Here is a 19088-nt window from a genome sequence, read left to right as displayed (position 1 = left end):
AAAATCCAAGTAGCAGCACTTTCTCCTTGCAGCTGGATTCAGAGAGCTGAAAAATACACTTTATTTCCAGTTTTATATCTCTCTGTAATTGTCAAACCTGAATGCCTTCTCCAAGGTTTGGGGTCTTTCTATCCCATTGGTTCTTGTTCTAGGGTTTCGTAGGAGATTTTGATATTTTCTTTGGTAGGAATTTATAACCACTTGGGGCAAAACTTGAGCTTTCTTCAGAGAGCCTTTCACTGGGAGGCTTTCTGTAGCTGATGTTTGCTTAAACATGCCTTTGTAAACAGTGATGGTTTCTGAAGTCCAGAGTCTTGCTTGGATTCTTGATTTTAGCAGCACTGGAAGACTGGCTGGTGCCAGTGCCATTTGATGTACTTCTCTCCCTTGGGTGCAGGGCTTCTTGCTTACACACAGCGCTCTGTCTTGGGAATGGGAGTTTGACGCCTGTAGATCTTTCTGCCTTTAGAGCCTCAGGTTTGGATATTCCAGCTGGATCAAATCCTAGCTCTGCTCACTGTGAGCAGAAACAACATTGCCTGTTTTTTTCTTCTTGGTTTTCTTCACCTGTTTGTCAACACTGATTCTTAACTCCGTGCTTTGATTGTGAAACACCTAAAACTTTAGTAAATATTGTAATGATAAATAAAAAAAAAAAATGAACCCACCATGCCTTGGGCCGTCTGCTCAACAGCTGTCTTTGCCAACTTAGAAATCTGCAAACTAAGAGTAACTGTGCTTGGGAAAAAAGAAAGAAAGATGTTTTACCTGTATTTTACCCTCTCATCCTCTTTCTTTGCCCTTTTAATTGTTTTAATTTAAGGAAATAGAGCTGGTACACGGTCTGAAAATGTAATAGAAAAGTATTGTTCAGTGGAAGTTGTGTTACTGTCCTGATCACCAGGGCCTCTCTCCTTCTTTCTTCCTGTGGATGAAGAAGAAAATTCTGAAAAAAAACCTCAAAGCTTGGGTTCATTGAATACAAGTTTGACATTACAAAGTTGCTGAGAAAGGGAAGTGTGATAACCTCCCAGGAAGTATGGTGTGTGTATATTGTGAGCTCCTGTCTTAATGTGCCCAGGAGGAGAATGGGAGTCTCCAACTCCCTCCCAGAACTGATGCAGCTTGAGCACAGTGCTAAAGCCACTTAAAGAACGAAAATATCTCTGTATAGCATTTGTTCAAAAGCGTTAAAAGCAATTCACTGTTACATGTGGAGTTTCCTATGCTATGTTGTGAGGAGTCCTTTGTAGACTGAGAACCATGTATTCAAAGAATAAGCTGTGTGCCTGCTTCAGAGCTGTGATGGAACAGCAGACAGTTTTAAAAAGGACCGAAAGGTCATTTGACATGCTGCGTGTGAAGAGGTGTTGGTGAGCTTGCTATTGCTGTCTCAGAATGATAACCAAGGCACCGTACGTGGATCTAGGCTACGTACAGTCTGATTCAACAAGTACTCACATCTCTTTGAAGTTCTGACCCTTGTTTTTGATGCTTGCAGCATTTTGGATATGCCCATTTTCCCTTTTGTTAATTCTTAACTATTTATGTCCTAATCATCAAAGGATGTGACATATTTCTGACTAAAGAAAAAGGTAAACTTTTCTTTAAAAGAAAAAGTCACTTTGACTCGTGTTTCCAAACTGAAGAATTATACTAGCAGAATATATTTCCTGCATTGTGCATTTGTTTATTCAAGTTCTTTGGCTTGCTAGAAATGTGAAGAAAGACTTCTTTGTCTGAAGTCAAATTGCACGTGTTACAAGGATGACACATACTGTCCAGATGCTGATTTGTATTAAGGAGCCCTGAGCCCCATTAATGTTTTCCTCCTTTTTTCTTAATCCTTCAAACCATGTATTTTTATAAGCTTTTTTTTTATTATTATCTTGGCAGAGTTTCAGTATACTTTAGTAACCAATGATGACACATAAATGTGTGCAATTTATCTTACAAAGTTCCTTCACTGTGATATCTCTGTTGTTTTTTCAGTCTTGAGTGCTCACTTACACGCAGGAAACTCCCCATCACTTTGACTGAGGGAGTTGTTGATTCTGCTGTTTGTTCCTCTGTAACATCTCCAGGGGTTTTTCAGTGACTCTTCCCTTGGCAGTACATCTGTTTTAAGCAGCTCTGAGGCTTTCTTCTCTTTCCCTTACTTGTTCAGCATGTGCCTAGACTTGTGTACTAGATGAAGATGGGCGCAGATGAAGTGCAGGGCCTGCAGAGGCAGAGTATGGATGTGTCCAAAGCCTGGAACAGTCACTGCAGCTGGTGCTGAACAGGCTGCCCACAGAGGTTGTGAATGCCCCGTCCCTGGAGGTGTTCAAGGCCAGGTTGGATGGGGCTCTGGGCAGTCTGATCTAGTATAAAATGTGGAGGTTGGCGGCCCTGCACGTGGTGGGAAGGTTGGAGATTCATGATCGTTGAGATCCCTTCCAACCTGGCCACTGTGTGAAGCCACAGAACTCAGCTGGCTTTTGAGGGCAGTGCTTCTTAGCAGCAGTCAGTAGTGTATTTGAGGTGATAATGGGTTTGCTCTGGCTCTCAGATTTGGCATGCTAAACTAGCCGGGCTCCAGGCAGTCAGGGAGTATCTTGTTTTCAGTGGGGTAGTTCAGGAAGCCTCAGAAAGTAGGGAAGCATACTCTAGCTGAATTTAATGATCTTTAGGACCTGCTTCTGGCTATGTAGAGCTCTGGGCTAGCTGGTCTGAGCTGCAAACAAAGCAGCACAGTTCTGAGTTTCCACAAAACTGAGAGTTTTGCTTGGATTTTGGGCATGGCTGAGACCAGGTTTTGTATCTCCTGCATCACAGTGGCTGTTGTGAGGGGAGCGCAGCGTTTGGAACTCTTTGAGTGGTTTGTTTCAGGGATTCTTCATGTTTCACGTGATCAGTGAACATTTCTGCATGAAAGAGCTTTTGGAAAATCTTAACCCGCCTTTTTAAGAAGTACTTCATACCTTAGCTAGTACTCCTAATCTTCGAGGCATCAGGAATACTTTTCAGAGCTTTGTTTTCATAGAATGTGCTGACAAATATGTGTAATGATTAAATTTAGATGAAACTTCATCTTTGACTGTGTGTCTTTTGGAATTGGTTCTTTAAATCCAATTTAAGTGGACTTCAGTCCAGCACTTCGTCTGATCTGGGTTGGGTCACTTTATGTAACATCTGAGTTTTTTGGTGTGAGTCTGCCTCATCTGTTTGCTATCCAAATTCTTTTTCCCATTTATAAGTACTGTGGAGTGTTTTGAGTCCTTGAGTTTAAAGGCATTGTTAGCTGAAGATTAAATTTGCAGCAATCTCCTCAATTTTTAACAATTAGGTCTTCTAAGCTATTTAAGAATGTCGTAGTGAATGTCTTCTAATTGCCTTGAGTCTTCTGATGTAAGTAATGCTGACAAACACGAGATTTGATTTAATAGCATTTCAATCGATGGTAGTTATTTTGGTACACCTTCATCAGCTCGTTACAGTAAAACTCCCAGTTGCTTCAGTGCTGCCCTAATTAGCCTTCAGGCAGTGTTCCCTGGGGTGCCTGGGAAAGCAGGCTGAAGGACCACGCACATGAGTGTGGCTGATGGGGCATGGCAGCTTCACAAGGGACAACCTGGCAGGATTTCTATTGATCCACAGCTTCAGCAGTGCATTATTAGGAGCTGTCTTACTATCTAGTCCCATTCTGCCCATCAGAATAATTTGGTGCATTTCTAAGGGTTCAGCATGCTCTCCTTGCTGCCCTATGGGCATGAGAACGCCTCAGCTGGGCTGTATGTTGTGTTCATCCAGAGATGAGTAGTGATACAAACCTTAGGGCGTGGGTGTCCAACCTTTTGGCTTGCCTGGGCCATGCTGATTCAGGAGGGATTATCTTGGGCCACATATACATAGGTAGCTCCAAAAGTAATGCCTCCTGTTTAATTTCACAGAAATGACAACAGATACAAAGAGCACAATAATACTGTTATATTGAACAAATTTTCAGCTATGAAACACCATTTTTTTCACAGTCATCACTGTTAGCTATGCAATTTTGCATGTATTTAATGTATTTCAAGCAACAAAACTCATTTTTAATGCTTTTTATTAAAATATATACAAAAGAGTAGCAGAACAATAAAAGTGATGGGATATTTGATCTCGTTTTTCTGAATTTAGCACATCAGTCTAGCTCAATGGCAATGGCTGCAATTCTTAGTGAGTTCTTCAGGTGTTCAGTTGAGGTTTTCGATGAAACGTTACTCCTCCTATACTTCATTCTTCAAAACAGTCATTGACAAATGTCTGTACTGCCAAAAAGCAATGACACAAATAGGGTGTGGTTGTGAAGTGAGTGGTGTTTCTCTCTGGTAGGAGAGGGCTTACAAAAGTCTGGTAAAGAGACATGAACTATATTTCTTTGTTTTCTGTCATCCTAAAACAAAGCAAAAGGAGTTGGGCAGATGCAGGACCTCTGGGTATGTGAAGGTTTATAGGCTTCGTGCATATCAGTTAAGTCAGTTTGACTTTTAATAGCTTGATTTTAAACAGACCCGGACTGTAGCCATGGAAGGTAATTGCATTGCCCTGTAATTTTGGACAATTTTGTTAAGGTTAAATTTCCTGTTCTGCACAGGCTGTTACAATTATGAAAATGAGTGGTAACGTGAATGCGTTGGGTTGTTTCAAAGTACATTCAGAGATGATGAAGTATGGTTAAGAGGGTGGTGGTTTTGAATTGTTCCTTTATAAATCTACTCAGATGGAGTTGTTCCAGGCTGCCTGCTCTGTTGGCCACAGCTGTAACAAAGGTGCCTGCTAACTTGTCCAGCATGATAGTACAGGCTTCCTGCATGACAGCAAACAACTACCTTGTGCAGGAATAACGGCGGCCCGTGATGAGCACTGACATCCTTTGGAAGTGGTGATCCTTGAGTCTTTTGCCTGAATTCAATATTTATCTGTCTCATACAGTACAGCGTTGCCACAGCGGTCACTGGCTGGGCATATTTCTGCAGTTGGTCAAAGCAAGTTGGTATTGGAAGTTCCCATTGGTTCAGCTAATCTTGCCATTCAGGACAAGCCATAATAAAGGGCACTTCCTAAAATGGGAGTCCAACAGGCATGGAAAATCTGTTAAATACAAAAGTTACGATAGCTCACTGAGCTTCACCTCAGCTTCACTGGGGAATAGATGGAAGCATTGTAGAAGAACAACATACTCTCAGGTCCCAGTACAAAAAGATGTTCTATTTTACTGCAAAATGACAAAAAAAAACCTGCCTTGTTAGAGTATGATTTAGTATACAGAACTTACTGCTGTAGGATGTTAGGAACCAACAATGCATAAAAACATGTTTTACAATCATAACTAAATGTTAATAGTTAAACCAAACTTCCATTAAACCTTCTGCTTCAAGGCTTAAGGCAATCCCCAACTCTGAGATTACAGGGTTTCTTGCACCTTTCTCTGAAGCATCTGGCACGAGCCTTTATAGGAGACAGGATATTGGATTAAATAAAAATCTCATCTGCTATGCCAGTTTCTGTGTTCAAATAATCACTGGCAGCAGTGGCTTCTGCATAATGATGAAATCCTCTTCAGCTGTTAGAGAGACCCAAGGCTTAGCATCTGCATCAAAAGTTGTAAGAGTAAATTAGTCATTATTCTCAAGAATTTGTCTCCTCTAGAGGAATTGCAAAGTTACTTGATTGAATCATGCTCAGAATCTGTGCCGTCTGGCTGATCAGATGTGCCTTTGAGTACCCTGAACCTGCAGTGTGCTCTGCTGTGGCACTTCACCCACAAGAAAATGATGCCACTTCATCAGGCAAATGGATGCCCAGAGTGCCTTTCTCTGTCTCATAGATTTGAAATAAATGTATGTCCATAGAAAATGAACATTAATTCTTTATGGAAAAATGATAGCATCTTTTAAGAGGGCCTTGTATGTTTCTGCTATCCCTTTAACATTTATGGAGATCTTAGGTATTAGGCTTTTAAGCTGCTTTGCTGAAACTCATTTGACAAGGACTTGCACAGATGGTGCTTTACTTTCTGTCTGAAATGTGACGCTTTTTAATTTCCCTTGGGTCATCTCAGTGAATCTGACTATACAATTTCTTCAGTGGATATTTGTTTCCTGTTTCTCTGATTTGCTTACCTGAGATAAAATTGTATCTGAAGGAGCAGTATATGGGTATCTCTAACTGTAGGCAAAGCCAGCATACTTGATCATCTGTTTCAGCTTTGGACTATTCAGTAATTACCATTAATGCATCTGGTCTAATACACAGAAGTAATGAAGTGCTGAAATCTGCTTCTGTTCAAAGCAGATTTTTTTTAGGTGTGTTGACAGTATATTTCTGAAGAGCTAGCAAAATATGATTAACTGTAAATGTAACACATGACTAACAAGGAGTTTTAGGAGATGCTGATCTGTCCTTGACCTGGCTTAATGCCCAGCATTAATGGTGACCACGAAAACCTTCCATATGAGCAGCAGCATCCTGAAGGATGCTGTGATACCTGAAGGCTCTGAGGGCATCTTGGGTTGGCTTGTGGTACACGTGTGCTGCAGCGTTAAGATACTGTTAATTAGTCTCATTGACTTTGATCTGTGTGCCAGGCAAACTGTTAAATATATGTACCTGCTTGAAATGTTAAACTCGTTGCTTTATAACATTTATTAGTGAAAGCCACTGATGGCAGTTGTTTAATGCTGTAGCCCACTGGATGGGGTGTCCATCTGTACAAGTGCTTGCTTATGTGTTCAATGCTATTGTTGGAGTATTGCCTGGTAGAGAGTTTCAAACAAAATGAATCTCAAGAATTAAGCAGGTTTAAAAAAAAAAAAAAAAAGAAACACCAAGCAACACAAATAAACCAAACACAGACACACAAAACAAGTCAGATCTGAAAGGATGCATGCCTTTCTGAAGAGGTTAGATCTCTGACCCGCCTCTAAGCCCCTTCACTGGCACACTGCTAGGGATAAAAGCTCTGAGTGCAGCCAGCAGAGCTGGCAGGGTGAGCATGTGCTGACCTACTTCATCCAGGCTGACCCAGGTTAGCTTAACCTGGTCACGCAGCAGTCTGCTAGCCTGGCTCGCTTCTGCCTGAGATGAGTGTTAGCAGGTTGGAAGGATGGTCATCTCCAGTGGTGAGCAATGGAGGATGGTGGTAGGTTTCTTTGCTGTAGCTGCATCAGAAAGGGTAGATGTGCTCCCTGCCTGAAGCAAGGAACAGGCTGTTGTCAGTGGTTCAGTCTTCATAGAAGTGAGTCTGACCCAACTATGGAGATACACACATGTGGAATTTTTAGTCATCACTGTCTTGCTGAAAACCAAAGTCTTGCTTTAACCTCAGACTTAAGTCTATAGATGGTTGTTCCTTCCTACAGGAGTTTTTGTGGAGTTCTTCTTATGTAACAATCCCGTGCATTGTAAACCATTGTTTGGGTGCTGCATGTTACTTCCAAGAGCTCTGTTAGACACTCGATAGCATTTAAGTGTCTAATCCTGGGAGAGTGTAGGAGAAAAGTTGCATTGTCTTATATGAGAGAAACATGGGGTAAATAGTTCCAGCTATTTAAAAAGGAAACTATTATGCAAAGTTCTAGTTTTACTAACAAAAGATTTTTCTTACTGTCCTAGGCTTTTGGGCAGGCCCATACCAATCACAAGAAGGTAGCAGCAGATGGAGAGAGTAGAGAGGAGACCTTGATTCAGGAATCGGCTACCAAGGAAGAGTACTACATGAAGAAGGTTATGGAGCTGCAGACAGAATTGAAGCAGCTCAAAAATGTCCTTGCCAACACCCAGTCTGAAAATGAACGCCTTAATTCTGTTGCACAGGAACTGAAAGAGGTAAGTGAAGGTGAAAAATGTGTGCCACAGTTGATATTGTGGTTGTGTTTTCTTATGCTGTGTAAGCAAAATGAGGAAGATTGTTGAGTTGATCGATACCTGCTTCACACCGACAAAATGGATTGCATCTCCTGAGATTTCAGCAAGGCATCCATTTCAGCCAAAGCTGTTACTTCAACAATATGGTAAATCCAGATTTCTGGATTAACGGAGTAACGGTAAAGTTTTATATTGTGTTCTCCCTCATGAAAATGTTTTTTACTTTTTCACAGGTTGATTAACTTATTTTCTCAAGGTACCGTTCACTTTTTATTGCTTTAGGATTGACATTGCCTGTTTCTGATGAGAAATAATCACTGATATGTTCATTGAACAATGTAATTGTTCATGAAATCTATAGCTCAACTGGACTACCATTGGTACAGATAGAGGAAAGGATTGTATTAAGAGCTCAGATCATTGCTTAAAAGTAGAGTGAGTAAGAGTTACGTAGACTGTAAACCACAAATGGATGTGGTAAACAATCCACAGTTATTACTCATCAGATTTGTTTGCACCTTCCTTTGTAGCACTTTGTGCTAGTCTCTCCTGGCCCTGGGACAATCAGGTGTAGGTTTTCCTGCCAGAAGAGAAAGTTATCTAAGAGCCCACATCTTAATCTTGATGTATTTCACATGGTGAAATTGAAAATTAGAAGTGATTTTACTTGTTTAGAGGATAGTTACATGGATAATATTTGGTAGTGAAATTCATGAGGAAATGAGAAATCTTATTATGAGTCTTTCTGGAAAGTGTAGGTTACTTTTGTGGGGTTTTGGGAGATTCAACCGTAATTGGAATGCAACGGAAAAGTAGATTGGGGGTTGGGGATTTGGGGGTGGAGCATCATAGGTCTTGAAACAAGCCAGTCTAGATCTACTTGAATTTTGTGGGTCCTGGCTGTGGGATAATAGAACTGGAATCAATCCATATGGTTGCTCTGCTTAGGCAAGCAACCAGTTGCTGCAGGCGCACACAACTCATGTCTTTATTTCCTAACTTTAATTAAGAGCTTAAAAGCTCCTCACCCCAGAGGTGGCATTATGTCCATAATGGATACGGAGTGCTGCTCTGAGCATGCTGATTGGCAGATTTTGATCCAGCCTGGTGAGTCACTGCAGTTGAAGGTGATTTTTCTTTCTGGATACTGTCATATTTCAGCTACCCAGACATATCTGCTTGGAGCTGCGTTTTCCTTTACACAACCCCTGGATGAGCTGGTTTTAGTGTTCCTTGTGCTTTGTCCTTCCACCTCACCTGCTCAGCCTTGTGTGCTCACACGTTACGCACTTTTTAAGCTTTCTTCTGCTGAAATGGGAAAGATGTGGTTAGTTACTTGAATATGAATTGGTGTTGATGATCAGCATCGTGATTGATTCTAAACTTTGAAACTGAACTCAATTAAAAAAAAAAAAGTTTAAATTAAAAAATATATATATATAATCAAAACCTAATATGATAAATAATGACCTCTGCAGTTATGGGTTTCTCTGCAGGTGACTGACAACCAGTGACTGCATATTGCTTTGTCATCTCAACATGTTCTTTCATATTGCCTTCCCTTTTTTAAATCCTAGCTGTTTATTCTGTTGATAGTAAATTGTGGTGGAGCTGAAGAGGGGAGAAGGACCAAAGAAAGAGCATGAAAACTTTAGTGTGAAAATGAAAACATCTGCGCCAACCGAGCATGTGTGTTGTGGAATTCTTCCTTTTAAGATGCCTATTTGTATATTGCATTTCAGTTTGAGTTTTCTTCTGATGGCTTGCTTTAAGCACCGAGGCAAGGTGTGTGAACAGAGATGCCAGGGTTCTCTTGGTCTGCAAAAAAGCCAAGTCAGCACAGCAATTCTGAGGGACGTGGCTTTTCTTTAGTATAGTGCATCAAAAAGTGACGGAAGTCCAAATAGTTGTTCCAGTGGTATTGTTGGGGAGGAATGCACAAGCCTTTTGTGATGATTTATAGATGTAATAGCAAACTAATCTGGAAATATTCTGTGGGGGAAAAATTGATGTGAACGTCACGACTCTTCTAAGCTAGTGAGTGAGCAAGGTGAACACTGTGGTTTTCCCGAGTCCCTGTAGCCATACTTAGCTCTAGCTAAGTTTCATGTTGATGTTAGTCCAAAGAAGTGATGTGCATCTTCTGCTGTGAAGAATGCTTCTGTAGTTCAACAGCAAGAAAGTGCTGGGCTGAAAGTGGAATATGACCTATTGTTTTAAACCACAGAGGTGGAATGGAAATTCCTTCCATCAGTTCTTCTGACTACCCAGGAAAGAAAAACTGTGGCTCTTTTCCATCTTGTTGCAGTTATTATTTATAGATGGATCTGTCCTTTATAATGTGTGTTTTCAAAGTCCTGTATTGCTGCCTATCAAGAGACCTGAGTTGCAAGATGTTGAGAGGAATAAGAAAATACTTCTATTGCATCTGTTCTGGATTTAATCCAGAGGAGGAATGTGGAAATTGCTTGATAATGTCTCCTGACTATAGAAAGAGGTGTTTTTTTTTGTTTCGTTTTTTGTTTTTTTAAAAGCTATGGAAGGGCTGAAAAGACAGGAAACTAATGGTGCTGAATCTCAATTTTTGTTCTAACAGATACTTGCTAGTAAAGGTGGGTTGGAAAAGTTATCTGCTCTTATGTAGCTACCTGATAGGATACAGAATTTCACTGTTGTTGGAGCTTTGCAGAAAAAATCTCATATGGTGGCACAGGAAGGTGGTTAAATGAACCAGGCAGCAGCTCCACTTGAGTTGCTTCCATCAGTAGTGATGGTGTGGTATGAAAGCAGATGTTGCCTTGGATCAGTTGGAAGTACGTGTGGGACACTGTCGTTCCTTTCAGGTCTTCTCAGGACACTCTCAAAAAAGCGAGTTGGCTTTGGAGTGACGTGTGATACACCTGGAATTGCTGGAGCAGACACAAGTGGTTTTGACACTTTCTGGTGTATGATCTGTTGAGACAGGTCAGCAGGGTGGTTACAGATGATGAGTTTTAATGCTGTTATTAGCTAGCTCAGCAGCTCCTGTGGCCTGGAAGAGTCACTGGAAGGAGTAATTGGTTCTGAGCAATTGCTAATTGCTATGCCTTCTGATCTTTCATGCCTCCTGTATTTTAGTGGCACCAAAGAAGATTTCATAGCTGACTGATTTGGTTGTTAAATCATGAGGCAGCCATGCCCGAGTATGCAGAAGATGAAAAATAAATGAGCAATTCTTTCCCAGGGAAGCAAAAGGTGTTGTGATTATGTAAACTCAAGAAGGAAATACATTTTTTGTGTGTTTGTCTGCATTAGTTATGAAAAATAGCTGATGTACAAGTAATGTCAGTGCGCTAAGTAGCATCTTTAAAGAAATATGAGTTCTCAGTAACATATGTAGGATTTTATTTCTTCAAGGATATAAAACAAAGTATTTTTCTGAAATTGACATTGAAGAAATTTACTTGTCTTTCATTTTCTTGCATTATATGCTGTATTTTCCTGATTAGTCATTCATAAGAAAATGTGTATCAAACTGAGGGATAATCTAGACAGTGCAGTTCTCTGGCCCTGCTATGCACATGGGACTGTCTCCCTCTTGCAGAGCTGACTTCCCACCTGTGAGTTTTAGGTCCTTCTGAGCCCAGATATAGCTCTATATAATATATGTATAGAATAACGTTCTTTGATTTGTCACTGTTTTTAGAACTGTGAATACAGATGCACATTTAAATAATGCTAAAACATCCCTAAAGGGTTTGCTCTGAAGTGAGACGTGTAGCTGGCAATCAGCTGAACATGCTCCAAGTGTAAAAGTAGCTGTTAGCAAATAGGTAAAACTCCATTTCTAAAAGCAAAGTGGTGGTGCCTCCTTGGAGCAACTTGAATGCATGAAATGTAGTGTGCAGGACTGGATTTCTTATCCTTTAATGTACTGAAAGAATTCAAAGAGTCACAGTGATTTTTTTATTTGTTTGGTTTGTGTTTTTATCCACCCTCTTTTTTCTATGACTGAAGCCCAGGCAGGGCTGTCTGGGCAAGTGGGCACAGCCATTGCCTGTCTTGTCCCATGCAGGAAGGTCAGTGCAGTGCTAGCAGATGAGAGCAGCACGCTGCTGTGTGTTGGCCCAGCACACTGCATGTGGCTTCAGGTGGCAGCTGTTCTCTTCCCACCTTTTGATTTTCATTGATACTGATTTTTATACTGACAGCTTCCTCTTTTACTAAAAAATAATTATAAGAATTCAGGTTTTTTTTTTTTTTTTTTTTTTTTTTTTACAAAAAAGTAGTCGTGTGTCATTTTATATCCATTTGAAGCAGAACAAAAATCCATTGTAAAGAAGAGGAATTGTGGAAATCCAGTTGATGTGCTTCGCACGTATTCAAGGAGGCATCTGCTCGTGATTCTGCTATTGTTGTTGCCCACTGATATATTCAGCAGAAGGATGTTAATAGCAGCATTTCTCTTGCTGTAATGGCTGCTGCCTAGAGACTCAGAAATGATGCTGAAAATCAGGAGTTGGAAGGCTCCATTTGAGCACTGTATATCTTCAGTTCCGGTTTTAAAGAAACGTTAATGTAGGTTCTTCTGACACTACGTAACTGTAGATATGCTTTTCAGTTTAATTGGCAGTTAAGATTCCAGTGTAGTCTATTGTTTGGAAATTAACCTGGTAGCAGGCTTGACAGGGATCTCCTCATTGTTGTATTATAATTAAATTGCTCTGTGCCCATCAGCACTGCAGTAATAGCAGGCTGAGCCCTTCTCTGTTGTTGTGGCTCCTCGTGACCTTCGTTATGACCTTGGATTTGCCCATTTGGGCTTCAGGCCAGCAGCAGTGGAGGGAAAAAGTCCAGTATACACAGCTGTAATCTCCTAACAGATCAAAAATCAATAAGCACAATTAAAGGAGTAGCTGGAAGTGCTCTAATCAGTGGAACAATGGCTTGAAGTTGCTTTACAAAACGTTAATTAAAGAAGCTTGTTCTTTTTTCCATGGAGAGTTAAAATTTCCGCTGGGGTTTGATGGTAGCATAATTTTAGGATGCAGAAGCAGGGAGGTTGCTTTGTTTTCCCTGTGCTTGGCACTGCTTCCATTAAAGTAGGTGGCTTTTGGCAGTATTTCCAAGCAAGATTTGTTTGAGTCAGATTGGCTTTTTTTGATAAGAGCTCTTATTACTCTGTACCTCAAAGCAGTACTGTAGTGTGCTTGGGGAAAAAAACGTCCTTGGTTTAATCCGGTAGTTTTGCAGTTGATGAATTGAGTTGGGATTTATTTTCAAGTCACATACAGTTGGCTTTAAGAGCATGACTTGTGAGAGAACGTGGTTCAGGCAGAAGCACAAAGCACTGACCAGGGAATGTGCCTGCAGTATTATAAATAGCATTGCTGTACTCCTGCTGCCCCGACAAATGTATCTGTTCCTTTTTTTTTACCCTGTGTTTTGGTTTTCAAGTTTAGTTTGGATGTACTTTACTGGTATGACTTTTTTTTAGGTGAAATAAGTTTAGGATGCATCACATGTACCTCCCAGCTCTTCGTCCGTGCCCAGCAGGTCATTGGCAGACAAAGGGGGACAGATTTTTAAGCAGCATCAACTAATTTTCTCTTCTATTTCGTTAGTAAGTGTAGCTACTTCATTAACCCCTACTACTTGTTAGCATTTATGCTTGCAGGGAGCTGTCTTCTGCTGTTCTGAAAGAGCAAGCGAGACAAATGCCGGGCAGTTAGCATTGGCCTTGACTCAAAGCTGCCCGCCCTCTGTGTGTCAGATTCATACTGATCTGAGCTGTTTCTGATGTAGCCAAATGTGAAGGAAAAATCTGAACTACCAGCTACTGAGAAGTCTCAAGCACTGAAATCCAAGCTGCTTCTGTGTGTTGGGTAGCTTAGGTCTGGAAGCAGGAGAGGTATCCTTGGTTTTCTGTTATCCCAGCTGTAGGAACTGAAAAAAATTAATGACCGATTTCAACATGTTAAATTAGTGGTTTGGATCTAGTTTTTGAGAATAGCCAAGGAAGATCATACCGTTGCAGTTATGTGGCCAATGTGAAAACAGACAGTAGCTCCAGGAGCAGTATTTATTGGGTCAGTTTATGAGTTACTAGCAATAAAATTGGCAGTGTCAGCACAGGCACAGACATCTGCTTCTAAGAATGGTCTGCTGTCATGGTATTTTGCCTTTAAGTAGAGAATCTAGTAAAGAAGGATGTTTCTGGTGGTTATTCTAACAGAGCTGTTTTATCCCAGCCATTTGAGTTCCTCTGCTTCCTGGACAAAAGCTCTTGTGGGAGGAGAAACTAGCATGGGGTCAAAGAACAGAGCTTTCTTTGTGGCAGAGGGACTCGATGGTTCGCATACCCGTAGATTTTTATGCAGTACAGTTTTAGTTTGATTTATCAAACTGCATGTTAGGAAAATAATCCTTTTTGTAGAACGATCTATACAAGTGATAAGTATCACTCTTATGTGGTCAAAGGCTGATTATAGGTCAGTGATCATCTAACAGGCACAGAGCTCAGTTTCTGAGTTGGTTATAGGCCAAACAGTATCTTGCCAATTACAGGGATCACACTTTAGCATATTGTATTCTGCTGCTCCATCTGAAATATGTCCTGCAAGGAAGAGGCTGCTGTGGCTTAAATACTTTCAGAATGTCTGACCTGGTGGTGCTTTGGGCTTTTTGACGCCTTCTGTAGCTGTAAGATAACAGCTGAGAGGGACGAAAGAAATCTCTGGAAACAGCATTTAGTCATTGTTTGAAGATCTAATTGCTGTGTCCCCACATCTGTTTATTTCTGTAAAATACAAGCTAGCTGTGACACGCAGTTTGAAGCACAGCTGGGAAAAGGGAAGGAGACTTCATAAATTAGACATGTGAAGTAATTGTATTAAGTCATCTGAATGTTATTAAAGTCTGCCCTGCTAAGTGGTAAACAAGACTGCCGAAAGAATATCTGAGCTGCCTGTGTCCTGCTGCTGCTGCTGCTGGTAACTCATAGTTTATCACTTGGAAATCAAAAATGCAGGCTGCGATGCAGCATCAACGAAGGTTATTTGTGTGCTGATCCCTCAACGTCACCCTTGCTTGTCTTCTGCATTCATTTGGTCCTTCTCTTGCCAGATGTTCTGCCCGTGGTTTAAAAAAATAAAATAAAAAATGAAATAAAAAAATGCACTAGAGACATCTGCGTAGTCCTTGTGCCTCAACACTTTGATCTGGGAATGCTGAAGGATCCTGAGGCCAGATGAAGACCATGGCCAAAGCCTGGTGGGACTGTGCTGTTAGCACATGCTGCACAGGAAAAAGAAGGGTTAAGAAAATGCTTTTATCCAAAATTGCAGTGTAAAGCTTACTGTATCTATCAGTGGCACAGCTCCCTGCTGCTGAATGCTTGAGTGCTTCTGATGCTCCATAGAGCAGCGGCAAGGCTGCTGCTTCCAAAAGCAAGTGGTAACTCACATACTTTACCCTTAAGGCCTCTGTAGGTATTTTATAATATTACCACATTTTCCTTTATTTTGTTGTGCTTTATATAAAGGAGTACCACTTCCATAATCCACACATGAGCAAAATCTTTCATATTACCTTTGCTGCTTATAAAGTGGTATCATTAATTTAGATTAATAACTCCTTTGGGATTTACTTCATTAAAGCTGTTTGAGGAAGTGATGGAGATCTGAGCTAGTGGTTTTGAGGTGATTGTATCTCAGTGGGATTAGGTAGTGTGAAGTAAGCACTTTCTACATCCAGGAGGTGCAGCACTGTGAAAGTAGGCCACTAATATCAGGAGTATAAATTTAGCCAATGCTTTTATCTCATACTTTACATATAAATTATCTGTGGCCAAGTTAAGACGGTAGGGATCCTCTAGTCTTTTGATTAGCTGAACTAGCTGAATTAACTTCCAAAATTTTGTTAATGTTATTTTAATTGTGAATTGTTTCAAGTCTGACAGATCTATGGAATCTAATGCTGAAGTCGCATAGAGTTCTGTCATGATGCTGCAGTGTGCTGGTATGAATCTGCCTGATAGAGTGTCACTGTTGGGAACAGCTAATGGAGACTCTAAACAGGCCTTTAATACTGGAGTAAGAGTCATGTGTAAGAACGGAAACAAGCCTCCTACAGACCTTGTAACAGAGGAGGGAAGGCTTTAATTAACAGGAGAAGCTTGTGCTTTGGATTATTGAAAGTATGTGGTTTGTGGATGTTTCTGATGAGGCCAGGTTAGCACTGGTGTGTTGTAGGTGTGAGCGGCACAGAGCATAGCATGGAGCAGCCCTCCAGTGCCACTGAAGCAGGAGCGTTTTGGCCACTGATTATCATGATCGACAGAAGGCTGAAATCTGAAAGCAGAAATAACTTGATCGAGGAGACAAGCATTAGAAGTTATCATTGAGCTGGAAGTGGATTATGAAAATGCTAAGCTGTATTTGAACTGAGTGAGGAATAAGAGATTCCTCAGGACTCAGTGAGGGGCCTTGGGCCCGTGTTAGTGTCCCTGTGGCTTCTGCACCGGCTCCTCACACTGCCAGGACTCCTGTGCCGAGCTGTGGGCCTTCTCTGGGTGTTTGTGCTCCCCAGCCCTTCCTCAGAGCTAGGCTAAGCCTCACTGCCCTTCTGCAGGGTGGAGGTGACAGCTCCCCAGACTGTTAGCTGGCCTCCAAAGAGTTAAGCACATTCTTTGTGGCAGTGAAGGACATGGAAAGCTGCCAAGCATTTAGATTTGAGATTTGAAAAGCAGCTGGAGTTTAACTGCTCTTAGCAAGCAGTCCAGTGAAGGAAGGGGGAGACTGTAATAATAATGTTACACAGCGCCATTCATAATGCTATCATTAACTTTGGGCCAGTGTTTTCCAGCCAGGTTCCCATGCTGAGCTGGGGCCCAGAGCTGAGGTGCCCTGGGCCACCAACCACAGACATTAACCCTCCTGTTACCCATCTGGGCAGGGCTTGGATCGTGTGCAGTGCTTTGAACAGGTTGGTAGCAAACTGCATGCTAAGTAACAGGACATGCATGCTGCAGCAAGGCTGGGTGCTGACTGAATAGCTCTAAGAGAGTCAAACTGCCCCAGGATACACTGTGGTAGCAGACTAAACTCAGGTTTCTCTAGTATTGTTCAGAAAAGAAGTTCTGTGGCAGGGCATTTCCTCGATGTTGCAATAAACCCATCCTTAGTGTCACAACTTTACAAAGCTAATGTAATGTAATGGTTTGCAAAAAATGAATAAATCTTGAGTTAAGTGCATTAGTGCTGGGGCACCACCCTACTAATCACGGCTGAAGTCTCAGACATGCCCATGCTAAGATGCTTCATTGTGGGGATGTTATGCGAGGACAAGTTTGGTACTTGTGCATTTTTGCTACTGCAGTTTCAATATAGCTGTGTCTTCCATTAATATTTCAGAGAGTGGTGTGCTCTCTGTTACTGTCCTTTATTTCTCTCCTTTCCATGGGAGGGTAAATGTGTTGTGAGTTACACCTATTCCATCTGTTCTTTCTTAACACTCATGATTTTTGTTCCTTGCAGGATATTTTTCAGAGTTCAGCCTGTTTGTGCTTGGAAGGACTTGGCATGTCTCATGTGAATCAGAGCTCTTCAGAGCCTCTCTCCTAGCCCAAATAAAACAAAAACCAGCAACTTCTTTGGAAGGGTGAATCAGGTCAGATTCACTCACTGAAGTAACTCCTAATACATAAGGCTGGTACAACTGGTCCAAGTGTGGGTAAACCTCAAAAGAGATCTATCTATTTATCCATCTGCTGTAAGCTCTCTTACCATGAGTTGCAGAACAACCCAGAAAGCCAACACACATGTTCTCAGCCTGTATTTAGGAGGACTTGTGTTGTGCTTCTGAGATATGTGGCTGGTCAGAGCTGCCTCAGCAGCCTCTGTTCATAGTTCAAATTCCTGTGAGATCACAGGGGACAAGTGGTGTCCTGATGGGCTTTGAGCTTCTTGGGTACTTTAGTCCACAGCTACCACAGCAGGATTTTTTTATTCCTAATTTCAAAGTAAAATGATATTCCTGAGAGGCACCTGGGAAGTGAGGCTTTGAGTGGGATATGAGTCATTTTTCTTGAGGCTTTTCTTGGCTTGGTAATTTTTTCTTTATGAAAAAGGATTAAAGCTTGGCTTTGCTTTTGAAAACACACAAAATGCTGTTCTGCTTCTGAGTGACCGCAGTGCTCTTTCTCTTTCCTTTCCCTGTTTGCATCAGCCTCTGTCAGTAATAGCACCAAGGCCTATGAAGTTTAGCAGCTTTTTAGCAGATATTCCATGTCACCTTATGAATTGTAACAAAAGAGCAGAGGAGTCTCAACTACAAGTTTAGTCTAATATCTGTTTTTTTTTCCAGTGGGGTTCTATAAACAAGATAGCAAAAACATTTTCTATGGGTTGTTTAAAGCATATAGATCTAGTAATGCAAACAGTGACTTTCTATACTGGTCTGTCTTTTGCAATATCTCTTTCGAAAATATTTGTGTTATAAAACACTTCTGAGAACATCTTAGTTTTCCTGGCAGTGTTTGAAGAAGAGCGCACCAGTTCTGTGTACAGAATCCTTGCAGGATAAGGTAACAGAGTTGCATGTATGGCTGGAAGCAAAGAACGTGTGGCCAGGTGAGACAGCTTGGCCTTTCTCTGCCTCTAAGAAGAGGAACTGGTTCTGGCTGCAGTTTGCTCTTGCCAGATTTAAGCAGCTCCATTGAGCTGATTTGAGGGCCCCACTGAGAGACCTTCTCTGAGTCAAAGCTAAGAGGAAAATGCCAAAGACAAGCTTTCTAGCAGCAGGATCAGGGTGGTGTATAGCCTTGGGTGTCATCACTTCAGGGTGTAGTTTGTGTGATTCATGCATTTCTGGGCAGGCTGGGGGGAGACTTTTGTGCATGGAGAATATTCTCTGGGTTAACTAGTTAAGGGGCTTTGCCAGGTGGGCAGACACTCAGCAGAGTTTTATGGCCATCAGCATCCACATAGTGATAGTGGTGCTTTGTAAATTGCTTAGGGTGGAGATATGACTTTTTGTATATCTAGGAGCCTAGCCAGGCATGCCCTCGTGTTCCAGCTCCCTCATGTCTCTTAGCCTAGTATTCCCTAGTATTGTTTGGGGCACAGGAGGAAGGAAGGATTCACCAAGGCACTGCAGCACCAAGAAATGCTGTAATCACAGAAAGGTTCTGGTTTAAATTTATCTCTAGGTCATCTCAC

The 19088-nt window shown here is 41.4% G+C and overlaps 1 protein-coding gene across 3 annotated transcripts in view; it reads left to right on the top strand.

Annotated features, from left to right (window-relative positions):
• BICD2 (BICD cargo adaptor 2) overlaps window positions 1–19088 on the top strand; it is a 79311-nt gene that overhangs the window by 36271 nt on the left and 23952 nt on the right. For all 3 annotated transcript variants that reach the window (XM_085236052.1, XM_085236051.1, XM_085236050.1), the window contains exon 2: window positions 7639–7851. In XM_085236052.1, the coding sequence (XP_085092178.1) occupies window positions 7639–7851 (213 nt within the window). The remainder of the gene's footprint in view (window positions 1–7638; window positions 7852–19088) is intronic.

Source organism: Meleagris gallopavo, chromosome 14 (assembly GCF_905368555.1).
Source record: "Meleagris gallopavo chromosome 14, MGAL_WU_HG_1.1, whole genome shotgun sequence".
Taxonomy (NCBI): Eukaryota; Metazoa; Chordata; class Aves; order Galliformes; family Phasianidae; genus Meleagris; species Meleagris gallopavo.
This window is presented reverse-complemented; position numbering and strand designations above follow the sequence as displayed.